At 33.7% G+C, this 16,257-nt stretch overlaps 1 protein-coding gene across 7 annotated transcripts in view; it reads right to left on the bottom strand.

The window, feature by feature from the left end:
* Positions 1–16,257, bottom strand: part of LOC131153553 (uncharacterized) — a 142,831-nt gene that overhangs the window by 63,567 nt on the left and 63,007 nt on the right. For 6 of the 7 annotated variants that reach the window (XR_009136258.1, XR_009136259.1, XR_009136260.1 and 3 more), the window contains exons 10-15: positions 13,461–13,572; positions 13,276–13,362; positions 13,007–13,145; positions 12,639–12,735; positions 12,483–12,545; positions 12,013–12,122 (exon numbers count right to left, since the gene is read on the bottom strand). Coding sequence is in view for 4 of the 7 variants with exons in the window: in XM_058105936.1 (XP_057961919.1) it covers positions 12,013–12,122; positions 12,483–12,545; positions 12,639–12,735; positions 13,007–13,145; positions 13,276–13,362; positions 13,461–13,572 (608 nt within the window). In the remaining 3 variants the exon portion in view is untranslated. Of the gene's footprint in view, positions 1–12,012; positions 12,123–12,482; positions 12,546–12,638; positions 12,736–12,974; positions 13,146–13,275; positions 13,363–13,449; positions 13,573–16,257 lie in introns of those variants that run through there. The other variant, XM_058105938.1, reaches the window with a different exon arrangement.

Below are 16,257 nucleotides of genomic sequence, written 5' to 3' on the forward strand. Positions count from 1 at the left end.
TAGCCACATAGAGATTTAGATGGCACACTTAGGTGTAGCTCCCTTTGGAGAGGGTCAATCCTCAACTAGGCCTCCTATCTTTTGTGGTTTAAATTATACATTTTGGAAGCAACGCATGAGAATCTATCTACAAACCATTGATTGGAAAGCTTGGAAGGTTGTCACACATGATGACTTAATTCCTACTAAAATCATAGATGGCAAGGAAACACCCAAAGAAGAAAAAAAATGGACCGACAATGACCATAGGATGTTACAAGTAAATTAAAGTGCGATGAATGTTTTATATTTTGCTCTAGACATAAATGAATTTACTAGGGTCATGGCATGTAAATCAACAAAAGAAATTTGGGATAAATTAGAAGTAACCTATGAAGGTACTATTGATGTAAGGGACAATCAAATCGATGTGCTCACTAGTGAGTATGAAGCTTTTAAGATGAAAACGGATGAATCAACCACTAGCATGTACACTAGGTTCACCCACATAATAAACTCCCTAAATGCATTAAGAAAAACCTACACCACTTATGAAATGGTTAGAAAAATTCTTAGTGGGCTGCCACCTATATGAGAACCAAAAGCCACTGCAATAACCGAAGGAAGAAATTTGAAAAATACCTCCTTAGATGATCTTAGGTTCTCTCCTCACATACGAAATGGCAATGAATGAAAGAAATAGAAAAACTAAAGTCCAAGAATCTATAGCCTTCAAAGCTTCAAGAGAAAACTCTAGTAGTGAAGATGAAGAGGATGAACTAGCCTATATATCCAAGAAGCTAGCAAGAATTCTTAGAAGAAAGAACAAATTCAAACGAAAAATCTAAAACTCGGAATCAAATGAAAAAAAAACCAATACAAAGAAATCAAAGAATAAAATCCCCACATGTTATAATTGCAAGAAGGATGGATACATAAAACTGGAATGTCCACTACTTAAGAAAGATTCTAAGAAGAAAAAGAACAAGGCAATGAAAAGCACTACTTGGAACAATTTGAGTACAAATAGTTCCAATAATGAATCAACTGACCAAGAGGTTGCTTGCTATATGGCTTGGGATAATGAGGAAAGCTCCTCATCCAAATCGGTTAATAGTTATAGTAGTGATTCATCTAATGAATCCAATGATGAAGGCATGCCATCTTATGAAGAGTTACAAAATAATTTATTCAAAGTGCATAAGATGTTAGTCAAAGTAACTAAACAATACACATCATTGAAAAACAAGAATGGAGTGATGAAAGAGTTAGAATCCCTTAAACTTGCGGAAAGAGAAAAAGATTCAAAAATTAAGAAAATAGAAAATAGGAATGAAGTTGTGATAAAAGAGTTAGAATCTAAAAATCTTACTGAAAAAGAATAAGATTTGAAAATCAAAAGATTAGAAAGCAAGAATGAAAAGTTGATGAAAGAACTAGAAGATCTAAGATCCCAAAATTCTATGGAAAATGAGAAAGATCAATATATTTTTGAATTAGAGAATAAAATCAAAAAAATAGCTCAAAACTTTGCTATCAGAGAAAAGGGTAAAAATATACAAAATTCTGAAATTTATGATCTTAAGAAAGAAATTGAGGATCAAGCCAAAATCAATTACAATTTCACAAAAGGAAAAGAAAATTTTGACAAAATGATTGGCTCACAAAGAATGTCTTTAAATAAAGAAGGTATAGGATTCAATGGAATTGAAAATAAAAGGAAAAAGAATCTTTACATGGGATACTTTACAAAAGCATCTAAAAATTATGCTAGCACCTCCTCAAATGCCTACACACATACCACATGTTTTCTAAGAAAAAAGGGCATGTTAAGTTCGAATGTCCATTAAAGAGGAAAGGTGTGAAAACAAAACGAGTTTGGAGAATTAAAAAAGCATCACTTGTTAAACCATCCGGACCCAAGAAAGTATGGGTACCAAGATGAAATACTATGACTAAATCCTTCAACTTCAATTGATATCAAATCTAGGGAAAATCATACAAAGATATTGAACAAATTGAAATAGAGAATAAGGATAAAATTATTCAAGCTTATTAATGTTTATTGAAGCTAATGAATGTTGGCCTCAAATCAATGAATGAATCATATAAGGCTTAAATTAGAAAGTATTAAGATATATGAGGTTTGGATGTTCATATGAAATCAAAAGAAAAGAATATCTGAAGCAAATTGAGATTATTGCATGAGTATTTTAAAGAGAGCTTGGTAGAGAAATGATGAAACTTTAAAAAAAAACAAAGGTCAGCCGATTGACCATAAGCTCAGCTGACTGACTCAAGGTAAAACTTTTAAACAAGTTTAATATGAAATATATTTGAGCAACATAAGAACAATCTAAGCAAAAGTGTAGTACAATATAACAATATATTATATGCTTATATGATATGCTATATGCTACATGTGTATATCTTGAAATTGGTATCTTGAAATCTCAAAAGACAATGAAAATATTGATAATTTATGGCTCTTTATATATTGAAAATCTAAGCATGAAGTTATTAAGCATAATTAAGAAGCATAAATTTTGATATAAAATTGATATATGAATATGAAATTCATTCTTGACCATGTATGCTTATGATGGATCACATGGATAAATGGAAAAATTTGCATCTAAATAATTTAGTATTCATGAGTTGTGAATAATGTGACATTAGCATTGGTATCTATAAAGTATATTTATATTCGTGAATATATCAAATAAAATTGAACATTACAAGCATAATTATATCCATGAGCATGTTATGACATTGATATGATATTGTTATTTAATATTACTATCCATGAGCACATACATAATATGAATCAATGTTTGAAAGATGGGATGATAAATTTAAAAACATAATTAGTATTAAATATGAATGTATAAAATTCTGGGGGAGCCATATGACTCATTGTTTATACTATGTTATGTTTCTCCCTAATTTTTCAATTAATATCATGAATTATTTTTTAATTGGTATCATGAATTAATGAAATGGTTAATTAATATTATTCTTTAATGTTTCAATTGGTATCACAAATTCAAAAGTTCAATAGGTACTATGAATTAATGAAATTTTCAAAGAAGGATAATGTTGTTAGTAAAGATGTTACAACACATATATGAATTACATATATGAAATTTTAAATTAGTATCATGACTATTTGATTATTGAAGCACACTACACATGCCATATTGAAAAATAATAAATTGAGTGTGTACATATGCTTGATATGCATGTTTGATATCCATATGCTCAAAATATGATTTTATTTGAACCTAATCATTTTTTGATATCTTACAGTTCTTGATTGATGTCAAAAGGAGGAGAAGTTTTTAGTAAAAATTGAACATGGTATTAAAAACATGATATATGTATAAAAAGGGGGAGAAGTATTTGAATTTGAATGATGTAATGAGCATATTGAATGATCTTATTATTAAGATGAAGTGATGAGCATGATATTGTATGATATTGAACTTGGTATTGATATTGATCTTGAAATTACAAATATTGTTAAGATGATGCTTATTGTAAGGGGGGGTCTTTTTACAGCGTACTGAAATTTTTGCTCTTTGTTTGTCATCATCAAAAAGGGGGAGATTATTGGCCTTACAAGACTTAACATCCTGTTTTGATGCTAACAAACAAGTAGAACTTAACATATTTGGTTGAGTAATGATATTTCCGGATTTAAGAATGAGAATACAAAGTAAAATGATCACAAAGATGAGTCAAACCATGGATGCAAAGATGATATCTATTAAAGCTTGAAGATCATGAGAGTGTGGATGTTAAAGAGAATATGCTAAAAGCTTAAAGCTTGAAGACAAGAGAACCAAAGAAAAGCAAACAAGAGAGTCAAAGAAAAGCAAAGAGAGAGAGAGAGAGCTTAAAAGAAAAACATGAAGACTCAAGTGCTTAGAATGTCTAAAGTTATAAGAAGTCTTTATGCAAGTGCTTCATATTTTAAATTTTTTTTGAAATATTTTTGAAACTCTTTAGGACATAAAAACTTAAGAGACTAGTTCTTGAAAAACCCTTGAAAATGATTTTGAAAAGTTATATTTGAGTCTCTCAAATAACTAAAGTTTAAAAATCAAAAATAAAAATATTTGGAAAACGAATGGACTGGTCAGCCGAATAACCAGAACACGCTAAGATTGACTAGCCGACTGACAAACACCAAGAATGAATAAACCTGCTCAGTCGACTGACAGTTTGAACAAGAATTAGTCAGCCAACTTACAACCTAGTCTATCTAGCTGACCATTTTAAACGTGGTTGAGTCAACCGATTGACATTTTATAGAATTTAATTTTTGGCAAACAGAAACGCCTCAGCCGCCTGTCAAGCTGACTAACTCTGAGAAATGAACTACCCAGTCACCCGTCCAGCCGACCGACTCCACGGGATTTTAATTTTTAAACTTCAATGGGAAAATTCTAAAAATTAGTTTTCCAAATATGAACGTTATAAAATCTTGGTGGACACTCCAAGAAACTTGGGGAACAAGGAAACTAATCCTAAGAAGTCTATAAATACTCCCTTAACCCGAAGAAATTAATCACCAAGGCAATCACACAGCATTCTTGTATTCAAACTCTCAATCTCTCTCAAAGTTCTCTATTGCTCACACTCCATCTAGGAGATATCTTCTAAATTGCTGCTGAATCATCAACCTATGGTTCTAATACTGAGTTTTCTTAATCACTAAAGAACCCTTGGTGATCTCTTTACTTGAGCTTCAATTCTATTTCATCTTGATATTTAAATTCTTGAAGTACATAGTGCTGAATTTGTACTAATCTGCTCTGTTTGGAAGTGTTCTTGTACGCAACGTTTACTTCATATTTTTTTTTAGTTCTTGGACGATTCAAGGTGTTTGGATCGTTTTCGCTTGGAGAGGTGATTACTCTAGCCTATTGAAGGAGTGCCCAAGCGTGGGGTATCGCTTGGAGAGGTGGGCTCTAGCCTACTGAAGGAGTGTGTAACAGTTTTGTTTCCCTTGGAAAGGAAGTAGTTTAGTGAATCCTTTGGTGATTTGCCAAAGGCAAGGACGTAGGCTAGGGATAAGCCGAACCTCGTAAAAATCGGGTGTCACCATCTTTCCCTTACTCTCTTTAAGTTTCAGCAAACATATAAACTGCGTGGATAATTTAATTTCGTAATCATATATACTAGGTAATTTGGAAATTAAATAAACTAAAGTTTAATTTGCTTTTGGGATTGCTGAAACCGAAAGGAAGTACGTTGGTTGATCAATACTTTGCGGAAACCTTAAAGGGAGTACATTGATTGGTTAACACCCAAAGACAAATTAACTATGAGTTTATTTAAATTCAGAGTTATTGGGAATTTGAGTTGTGGTTTGCATTGAAAAATCAATTTCATTCTCTACAGGGCTTGCATAAAATTTCATATACACGGGGCTGTTAACAAAAGCTAAAAGCTGAATATTAAATTGTGGATTGAACACTTTGATTATTGAATGGTTGGTTGATTGTTTAAGTTTTATTTACTTGTGTTGTATTGGTTACTTTGTTGGTATGTGGTTGTGGATTGAATATTGTTTTAAGTATTTGTTGCCATTGTTTAATCAACAAGAGGTTAAGAATCATAAAAAGAATTAAAAGAAAATTTTAATAACCCAATTCACCCCCCCTCCTGGGACTACACCTTGGTTTTCAGAAAATGTTAAAAAACTGACTTTTGAAAAGTCGGTTTTTAACCTGCACGCATCACACAAAACTGTCTTCCTAAAATACATATTTCTTTTAAGAAATATATTAGGTCAAGGCTCATTAGCCTGCCGACCCTTTACTTCTACACGTTTCATTCATAAAACTGGCGCGCTCTATCTTTCTTCTCTCTTGGTCTCCCTCTCTACAAGTCTCTCTGCTTCCTGAAACCCTAGCCCTCTTGATTTTCCCTCCTCTCTGTGAGCAGTTTCCTTACCATGGAATTCAACTTCCACTCAAATTATCAAGGTCGTACGAGGCCTCTCCTAGTACCTTCATAAATTAGTTGTACCTCCTTCACCCCCCATGATCCCCCACAATACTCCTTAGGTTCCAATAATTTCTACTCCACTTTTGTTCTTCAATATTCTCCATCAAGAAGTGCTACCGTTCTTCATATATTTATTTTGTTTTGTTATGTTTTTTTTTTGTATATAAAAAATTTAATTTCTTCTCCTTTTCACATTTTCTTTTCACAAATAAAATATGATTTAACCTATGTTTGGAAGCATGTATTTTAGGTTTTGAATTTGTTGGGAGGAATCAAAGTTGGGTAACTTGTTTTTAGTTTATTGAATAATTATAAAAACATTACTTTTTTTTAAAAAAAAAATTGTATTTTATAAAAAAATATATATGTTTATTATTTCAAAATAAAAAATATATATATGTTTAATTCCTCCCAAAAATTAAAAAAAAAATTCCATTTTTTTCATTTCTTTTATTGATTATTAAAATTTAATTTATATTTTTATGCATGCATGTTTTTTTTCCACCTGCAATAAACTCACTTTCCCCATTTTTTTTTTATTTAATTCCCCTCGGCATTAAATGCCCCTGGCCCCCTCCCCTTCTCCCGCCGGTGAGTGCTGACGCATGTGTCAGCACTGTCCCCCACCCCCTTTTTTTTTTACTTCAAATTCCGACTGACAAGACATGACCCCTGACTTTAAAAAAATAAATAAATAAACCCAAACCGACTTTTGGAAAGTCGGTTGGGTACATTTTGGTATTTATTTCTCATTTCCTCCATATTTGTGTTTTTTGTTTTTTTTTTCTTTAATATTTTCGTAAAAAACTCAAATAAATTGAGATCAAAATTGAAATTTCCGTTGAAATTTCCGTACTTTTAGAGCTTCAAAATTTGAGTCGAAATCGAAATTTAAGACGTTGCGCAGGCTCACATCTTCTCTAACATGCTGTCTCTGGACTGTTCATGCAATAACCATACTCTAAGCCATGGTAAACTTAAATTACTCCCATAAATTTGCATAGTTTTTTCCTTACTTTTATATTGAGTTGATACTAACCACGTTGTGCATTAATTAGGTTATGTTAATTGGTATTGGGAATTTCATCCAATTTATTAGTGGTATGAGGTATGAGATGAAAGGAAATTAAGAAAACCCACGTCAAAACCGAATAACACAGGAGTTGGGGCAGAAATAGAGAAGAAAAAGAAAAGGAAGCATAGTGAAACCAGGAGGGGACACCTGATAAACAGGTGGCCGCACTGGAGGGACCATGTTGCCACCATCTGCTGCTGTCCTGCCATGTTTCCACTTGGAAGACAGCTAGCAGCAAGTAGTAGCAATCTGACCCATTTCCAGCCATGCAGAGCAGCAACAACAGCAGATACAATGGAATTTTCTATAAACCGTGAGAGGAGCGAAGGGAGAGAAAACTCGGGAAAAAACCAGGGAACTCGGGGGAAATCAGGAGAAAATACAGAAAAATCATAGGAACCTTAAAATAAGCTGGAGAAGTTGATAATCAAGGTAGCTGTTCTTAATTTTTATTTATTCATTCTAGGAAAAAAGGGTAGGAACTTGCATGAAATTGAATCCTAACAAGAAAAGGTTTAATCTTGTTATTTTTAATTACTAGATATGGCTGCACTATGTTCTCCTAGGTTATCATAGCTGCATATTTGTTTTAGTTGGGATATGTGATAGATATTGATCTCGTAAGGATGATAGTTTTACTTGCTATGGCATAGCTTGTGTGTGCATATATTGAATTACCATCATGCGAAATAGCTGGAACTGTGTGTTGTAAACCTCCTGAGGGTATTTCCGTGTTAAGTGGTGGTTGGCCAAGCTACAAATTAGTGCTTGTTTGACATACTTAAAATAAAAATTAAAAAAAAAAAAATCCACTTATTTGAAAACACTAATATGTTGACATAATGTTGAAAGGCATACTATTTTAATGTTTTGTGATGGTAATTTTAGATGAAAAGATGGCTTAGAATAAAGAGTGTGTTCATGCACAATATAATTATGCGTACCTATAAACAAATCATATCATAAAATGGTAAAAATCTTATTGAATGTCTGCTGAACTTGTGGTTGCTCACCCTACTTCTTAACAATTTTTAGGTTTGAACTAAAGGAAAGCCCCATTTGTTAACTTTTCCAAGAAATTGCCACTTTTGACATACTAGAGGTTGGCAAGCAAATACTAAAGCTGCTAAGCATGTGTTTTGTGGGCAAATATGTATTTAGTCTATGAAATATGTAAAATGTTACACGTAAAGTACAACTCAATGTAAAGAGCATGCCAATGAAAGTAAAACTTTTTTGCTGCATTATAAACTACATGCATGTATATTGTGTTTTAACAAATAATCATTCCTAATTTGCTTCCTACTTAAATTCAAATGTTGATTTTCCAAAATAAATTCTTACCTAGGCCTAGTGCCTCCATCAGATTTTTGGATGAAGTCATAGTTGGTTAGGTGCCAAAAATAGAGACATGATAATTCATGCTCCTTGCTTCTCTGCCATGCAACACTCAGGTACCTAATTAACCACTCCCCACTCCCCTCTTTTGAATGCTTTTCCCCCTCTAAAATCAAAATTACCCCTTCCATTTACCCTTAACACCCTTATATAAAGGGTAACTCCATCATTATCAGTTATTAACTTGTTATAAGTTCTTAACAATTACCCCCTTATGTAAATTCGTAAATTAGTAACAATTATTCCCATATTGGAGAAAATTTTGACAACAAAGAAATAGCACTACTATATTTCAATACCTTTGATCTATTATGCAAGCTAAAGAAGAAATCAAAGAAGAAGTCATATATCGAGTTAAAGCAAGTGGGTAAAATAAAAAACTGCTTCAAGCGTGTTGCGTGATTGTAGAACGCCTTTGAAATTAAAAGGAAAAGGACAGCTATAAGACTAGCTATGCTATAAGATCAAATGTTGGGCAACTAAGAAACAACATATCTAAAAACTAAAAATTGCTAAAATAAGTGGTGCAATGTTAAAATATAAATTAAGAAATGAACATATTTGTGGTAAGTTAAGCAAAGAACAAGAGAAGATAAGATAAGGGAAGGCATCTAAGATTGTTGTGGAGCGCCTTGGATGGTTTGGACATCTGCAAAGTAGGAGTAGGCCAAACAATGCACAAGTGAGGAGTGAACTAGTTACTCCTAGTAGCAGCAGAAGGTGCAGGGGTAGACCCATAGTTTTCAAATAAATATTCAAATCGTGAATCGAAATTCCACTTTTTGGGAATCAAGAATCAAATCGAATTGAATTGTAAGATTCGGTAAATTTTCCAAAATCAATTCTAAATGATGTGTATATATTGATCTACAAACAAGCAGCAAAATAATAAAATACATTTAAATTATGATAATAAACAAATCACATTTCATGTGTATGCTTTCCCTATACAAATGAAAGGAAAGAGAATAAGTGAGGAAATATTACAAAAATAATGAACTTTATGTTGTTAAGAGAAGGAATCAAGAAAAAATAATAAATAAATGAACTTTTGGTGTTCATCAACAATTTAAAAAAAAGAATATTTCATGCATATTACTTCTCGAATTAAAAATAAAACAATAATGAACCTAGAGCGAAGAATGGTTTTCTTTAAGGCAAGATAAGACCTAAAGTTTTATTTGCTCCTCTTTTTAAGCATAAAACAGACATAGACAAGAAATGGAAGGTAATCGTGTAAAAATAAAAACGATAAAAGAGAAAGCAATGATGTTTTGGGGGTTTTAAAACTAGTCGGGTTTGTCAGGATATGATATGTATAGAATCGTGTGAATCAATAGATTCGGCAACTATTCAATTGATTTTAGATTCGCAAGTAAGATTCGAATCGATTTGGTGCGGAATTGATACAAATTGTATGAATCGAATCTTGAATCATAAGATTCTAACTATGGGCAAGCCTAAAATAAAGTGGAATGAGATAGTATGGATTTAACAGCCCTTAAATTATTAGAGCAAGTTGCCCATGATCGTGTAAATTGACGAAAAAGGATTCATTTAGCCAATCCCACCTAGTGAGATGGTAAGGATTTAACAGCCCTTTAATTATTGATTAAAATTGCCCATGATTGTGTAAATTGGTGAAAATTGCCCATGATCATGTAAATTAGTGAAAAAGGATTCATTTAGCCAATCCCACCTAGTCTGACTTAAGGCTTGTTCGGCTTAAGGCTTGGTTCGATGTTGTTAGTCGGACTTAACACTTGGTTCGTTGTTGCTGTTGTTGTTGCAGTTGTATTCTTACTACTGCTACTGCTACTATTACTAGTGTCTTCGATGGTTTGTACATCTGCAAAGCAGGCCAAACAATGTACAAGTGAGGAGTGAACTAGTTACTGCTAGTAGCAGTAGAAGGGGCAACCGTAAACCTAAAATAAGGTGGAATGAGATAGCAAGGATTTAATAGCCCTTAAATTATCGAAGGAAATTGCCCATGATCGGGTAAATTGGCAAAAAAGGATTTTCATTGTTGTTGTTGCTGTTGTATTCTCACTATTACTTTATTATTACAATTACTATTATTAATAATATTATTACTATTATTACTACTACTACTACTACTACTACTATTGTTACTGTTACTATTATCAATCTTACTACTATTATTAATATTATTATTACTTTCATGATCATGATGATGCAATTAAAATGCTTTCTCGCCCTTGATTCACTATTTTATCCATCCCAATTCCCAATTACACCATACCTAATTACAGCAGTTAACTCATTGTTTATTATTTATTTATTCATTTATTTATTTATTATTATTTTATATGTTCTTTACTCCCTTGCTTCTTGATATGCAATTTATATACCCTACAGGCTAAAAACATGTCATATATGCACTTTCTAAATTTATTCTGATTCTGAATTATGCATAATCATCTATTTTAATATTTCCAAAGTTTCGCTGAAAATTTCTATCATTTACTATAAGTTTCCATCATTTCTTTAAAATGTAATCAAAATTTCTGGCAAAATTTTTGAAAATTGAGGCCATCGAAGTTGAATTTTAAGTCCTTGACTACACTAGGAACTTTGTTATTCTAAATGAAGAGGGACACATTTACTTATTCTTGTGAATATTGTGGACCAAGGAGAAAATCCTTTCCCTTTCAAGAAATGCATTCAAGATTAGGTTAGCCATCAGAGCTCGTCCATATCAAGGAATATAGATTTGGTTCCTCCTACACATATTGTAACCCAAAGGACATTTACCAATGTTCTCCCAAAACATCAAATTGACCGTTTTCCTTTCAACTATGAAATAATGGCAATAGCCCCCTTCATGGGAATGAAAAGGGGCAGGAAAGCACAAAGGACTTGTCAGAGACTCAGCATTTAAAAATAAAAAAATAAAAATGGATGGTAGAAAGTCAACTTATCCTTTTGGTCTATAATTTAGAGTTCTTTCTTAATAATTTCTTCTTTTGTTATCCAAGAAGAGAATATTCAAAACCAAGAAAATGCTAGATGAATGGAGGAAAAATTAAATGATAAATTAGGAACAAACATATTTGCAATTAGTTAGGCATAGCATCCGCATACAAAAAGGGGCAGCTTAGATGGTTTGGACATCTAAAACGCAGGCCAAATAGTGCACCAGTGAAGAGTGAGCTAGTCACTGTCAGAGATGCCCTCGATCATGTGAATTGATCGATTCATGTAGCCAACCCCATCTAATGAGACTTAAGGCTCCCTTTGTTGCTGATGAATCCAAAATAGGAACATTGCCAACCTTTTCAGCTTGTTACTAAGTTGCTTATTCAATCATCCAATTTGAGATAGCAATTAAATTGACTAGGAAACATTTTGGTTATACTACATTAATTTTCACTGAAACTTTTCTGTTAGAAGCATGTATAAGAGGTTTGCATAAAAACATCCAAACATAACGAATGCATCTGCCACATTATTTTAATCAAACCGTAGAAACATAATTAAGAAACAAGGCACTTTTGAAATATGAAAAGGAAGCAGACCTGATTAAGCTTAGCAAATTGTTCCAAAAACAATCTCGTGAGCAAAGGAATGGTAACCTCAATCGCTGCCCTTCCAATAAGAGCATAAGAGCCTAGTCTTTCATCCATACCTGCAAAATGAAAGCAACAAAGGTGCAGTGTGTGATTAATTTTAAGGGGAATCCAAAATGGCACTCAAAATAATAATGACAAAGATGATATAATGATGTATGTAGTATATATGAATGTTGGGTCTTGCTTCCTTCAGGGCATGCCAAATGGTGCTCTTACGTTCATTCACTTGACCTGGTTGGGTTCATAGCAGGTTTCTGTTGGGTGGGCAGCTTTGAGTTGAGTACGACTATTTCTCCTTAATTGATCAAATTACAGGTATTTTTTGGCTTAAAACTGGCCCAGCTCAAAGTGCGGGAACTTTTCTAGTTAATAAAGAAAACTAAGGATTTTAATGTCTTTAAACCAAAATTTCATACAAGAAATGGAAGCCTGAAGATATTCAGAGTCATCCTCGTCGCTGGAGATTGACACAGCTGCAGCTGTATCACAGAACACCCAATAAAATGAGAAAATAAAAGAAAAGAATAATCCTCATTTCAAAAGGACTTTATCGCAAGGAGCAATAGAATTACCCTTCAGCTCAGCCTCTACAATCAATGCAAACAAACGACCTGCTGAATTTACTCCTTCAGGTGGAAGCAAAGCATCCTTACCGGTACCATCCACTGGCTGTGAACATTTTTTCTGTTTATCAGCCGCAACAATAAAAGCTATAGAAAAAAAGGTACTTCGTACCATAAAAGTAACCATGTCATCCTGATCAAGAGCCAGTGTTCAAATGCACAAACTTATAGTACCATAAAGCTACACTCATAATCCTGAGCACATAATAATGATGATAAGACAATGCATGCATATAGTGATTAGAAAAAGCATAACTAAGAAGATGAAATTGCTAACTGAAGTACGACAAAAAAAATATATATATATATATATATACCACAAGAAGGGCTGTGAAAGTGTCTAATAAGATATCCCGAGCAACCCAACTCCAAGTTTCCTCTTCAGCATTATTAGCCATGAGGTGTCGCACAACTTCACACATCAAGGCTGATAACAGGCTAAGAGTTCCGAAAGGCCTATACATCAAAATAAATCAACACCTCAACACGACAAATATTTTACAGCAATTATCCCAAAAATTTAAGTATTTAATCCTAAAATAATAAAGAAAATAATATTGTTTAGAATAAATATTCTGCCACCGGCCTTATAGGCTTCAAAAGTCGATCAAACACATGTGTAGTAGTCACACTAGCTATAGATAATAATCCCCGGCAACCGTCAAGCATCTCACTGAACAAAAATAAGACTCTGTGAGACTTCAAATGAAACACAAAATCACTTTAAATAAAAGTGAAGAAGTAAAAAAAAGGTGATTACATGGTTGTAACCTTTCACTTTTTCCGCATTCAATTGCTTTTGAGACAGCATCAGGAGGATCAATCCACTGTATAACTCCAGATAGCATTTGTAGAAGATGATGCTCTTGCATTTGCACATTACCTAAATTTTTTAACGACTTAATTACTAAAAGATCAAACATCAAAGTAATAACAGAAAAACCCCAAAATATGGACAAAAGTAATGAAAAGAGATATCATAATAACAATACTGATCTGATGAATCCATACAATCAGAGACACTACCAGCAGGAATCAACATTTCAATACAATTCCATTTTAACTGGATGCCTTTGAACAAGATGGCTGATCAGACCATCAAGGAGCAAATCCGGCATCTAGTTTTTGTACAGCTAGGCCTCCTTTTCTGATTTGAAATTACTTTGCTGCCAGTGATTTGATCCCTGAGTGTACAGCAAGCTCTAATACATTCTGAGATTATTAAGCTCCATTTGGCAAGGGAAATTGTTTTTGAAAAATAGTTTCTTTATCTTTTTTTGTTGGTATCACATATAAAAGAGAGATATTTTTTAAAGAGAAAGATCTTCCATCCAATATTTGAAAAATTCTTCCCCAAATGTGTGGGGGCAAAAGTTACTCTCTCCAAATAAGCAAAGAAAATTTAAGAAAATATAACTTTTTCCCAGGAAAAATAGCTTTCGTATTTTCCATCCAACCAATAGATCCCCAAGTCAAAATTTATTCATCATCCCCAGAAGTTTCTACTTCTACAAAATAATCCCAACATTTATGAGGCACACTTTCTTCCAAGATCAAATTAAACTCACTTAGTCTAAAATTTCCACCGATATCAAATTAAACTCAATTATTAATTGAAGTTATGGACGGTTTGACCAAAACATTTAATCAAACTCATTTCTACCATGGTAGTCGCTATTCACTATGAATCAAACTTGACAGGCATGCTCGCACACACCAACTACTCAAAAAGTGCCTGCATTTCTGACTCATTTGACTACAAATTACCCTGGAAATTCTCACCAAACAGGCATATGCAGCTGTTTGATCAATGAGCTTGGGCAACCAGTTCTGCCTAAACAGCCACATCCAGCCATCGTCGTCTCAGTAGAAGAAGCATCAGACCTCTAAATGTTGAAGATTAAGATGAAGGGAATCAAGAAAGCAATGATTCGAAAAGAGTGACGAGTCATCATTGACAAGTATGGATCTCTGCTGCCTCTCAGGAATGCAGAGTTTCAGTACGTGACAGATCGAAGATAGAAGCGGTGATCTCTGTCATCTCTCAGGAATGTAGAGTTTCAGTCACATAAAGATGATGGATATGAAGATTAAGAGTCAAGCAAGCAAGTAGTTTTGCAATTGGAAGGTCAAAAGCATCTTAAGCAGAATAGTTACATTAGTGGAACTCTATCAGCAGAAACGATGCCATTTGGTCAAAAATGCACATCTACCAATTTTTTATCAACTAATGTGTGTTCTCTGTTTTAAGAGTGTTGAAAAACCTATTCACATTTACAGTGTCATTTCTCTCACACCCTTTGCAGTAAAATTGTTTGGTATTTTTGGAGACAGTTGGGTATGCCCTTCCTCCTTATTGTCATTCTGTGTTTTAATCTTAATGGATTTGGAAAGGGGATGGAGAGAAAGGCTTTGTACAGTGCTCAATTTTGGCCATCTTTTGGCGTATTTGGAAGGAGTGAAATACCAGAATCTTTATGAACTTCAATACTCCTCTTAGCTTACTTTGGAATAGAGTGGTGTTTCTTGCGCCGCTGTGGATTTTGGTTGCTCTGCTCAAGTAGAGCTGAGTTGTAATCTTCGTTTTCTGGTTTTCTAGTTTGTTGTTTTTTTCTGTTGTTTTGGGAGGATATTTTATCCGGAGGATATTTTATACTCCCTGTTTTCCACCTTTTTTTTTCTTCTTTTCGTACACTGTTTTCCCTGCAAAGAGAAAACATTTCAAGAGCTCTAACAAAATACTGCAAAGAGATCCCGTTTCCAGAGCGCTGCCCTTTCCTTTTTCCTGTCAAAACCAACAAAAGAAACTGCCAAAAAGCCCTCCACTGCCTGTGAACTCACCCAACATTCGCCTAAAATACCAAATAGCTTATTCCATACCCTCTAAGCATAAATGCAGAACCAAAATGTATAAACAAATGACATGCAGATTCTGAACAGTTGAGACAAAGAACACAGACATCTGGAGATAGAGCCTTCAAAGGCCTCCTGACCTGCATAATGTTATAGGTATTAATTCTATCAGGCGCAACCAACAGATAAAAGCCTTGATTTTAAAGGGGACTTCGGCCTTCCAAATGGATCTATAGAGAGGAAACGATGAATTATACCTAGTCATAAAATCACAAAAAGTTTTGCAAGAATAAATCCCCAAGGATCCAAAGACCAAGACCAACTATCCTCCTCTAAATAAAAACTAAAATCATTCAACAAGACTAGCAAAGAGCATAGCTCTACCATCTCCCTAATGTTCAACGACCTATGAGAATGGAAGTCCCAAAAAGGCAAAGGACCACCTGGATCAAGAACAAAAGAAGAAATGGAACAATCCTGCCTTGAGCTTAAGTGAAAGAGGCATGGAAAAGAGGAGGACAACTCTACATTCCCCAACCAAGGATCTTTCCGAAAATGTATATTACAACCCCTTCCCCCCAGGACTTTAATTTGGGGAATGAAGAGAGGATAGCTCTCCACAGACTCTCCGAAGAACATCTAAATCCCAAATTAGCATCTCGCCCGTCCTTGTCTAAACCATACATACTTTTAACAACTATATGCCACAGGGAAG

This window comes from Malania oleifera, chromosome 4 (genome assembly GCF_029873635.1).
Source record: "Malania oleifera isolate guangnan ecotype guangnan chromosome 4, ASM2987363v1, whole genome shotgun sequence".
Classification (NCBI taxonomy): Eukaryota; Viridiplantae; Streptophyta; class Magnoliopsida; order Santalales; family Ximeniaceae; genus Malania; species Malania oleifera.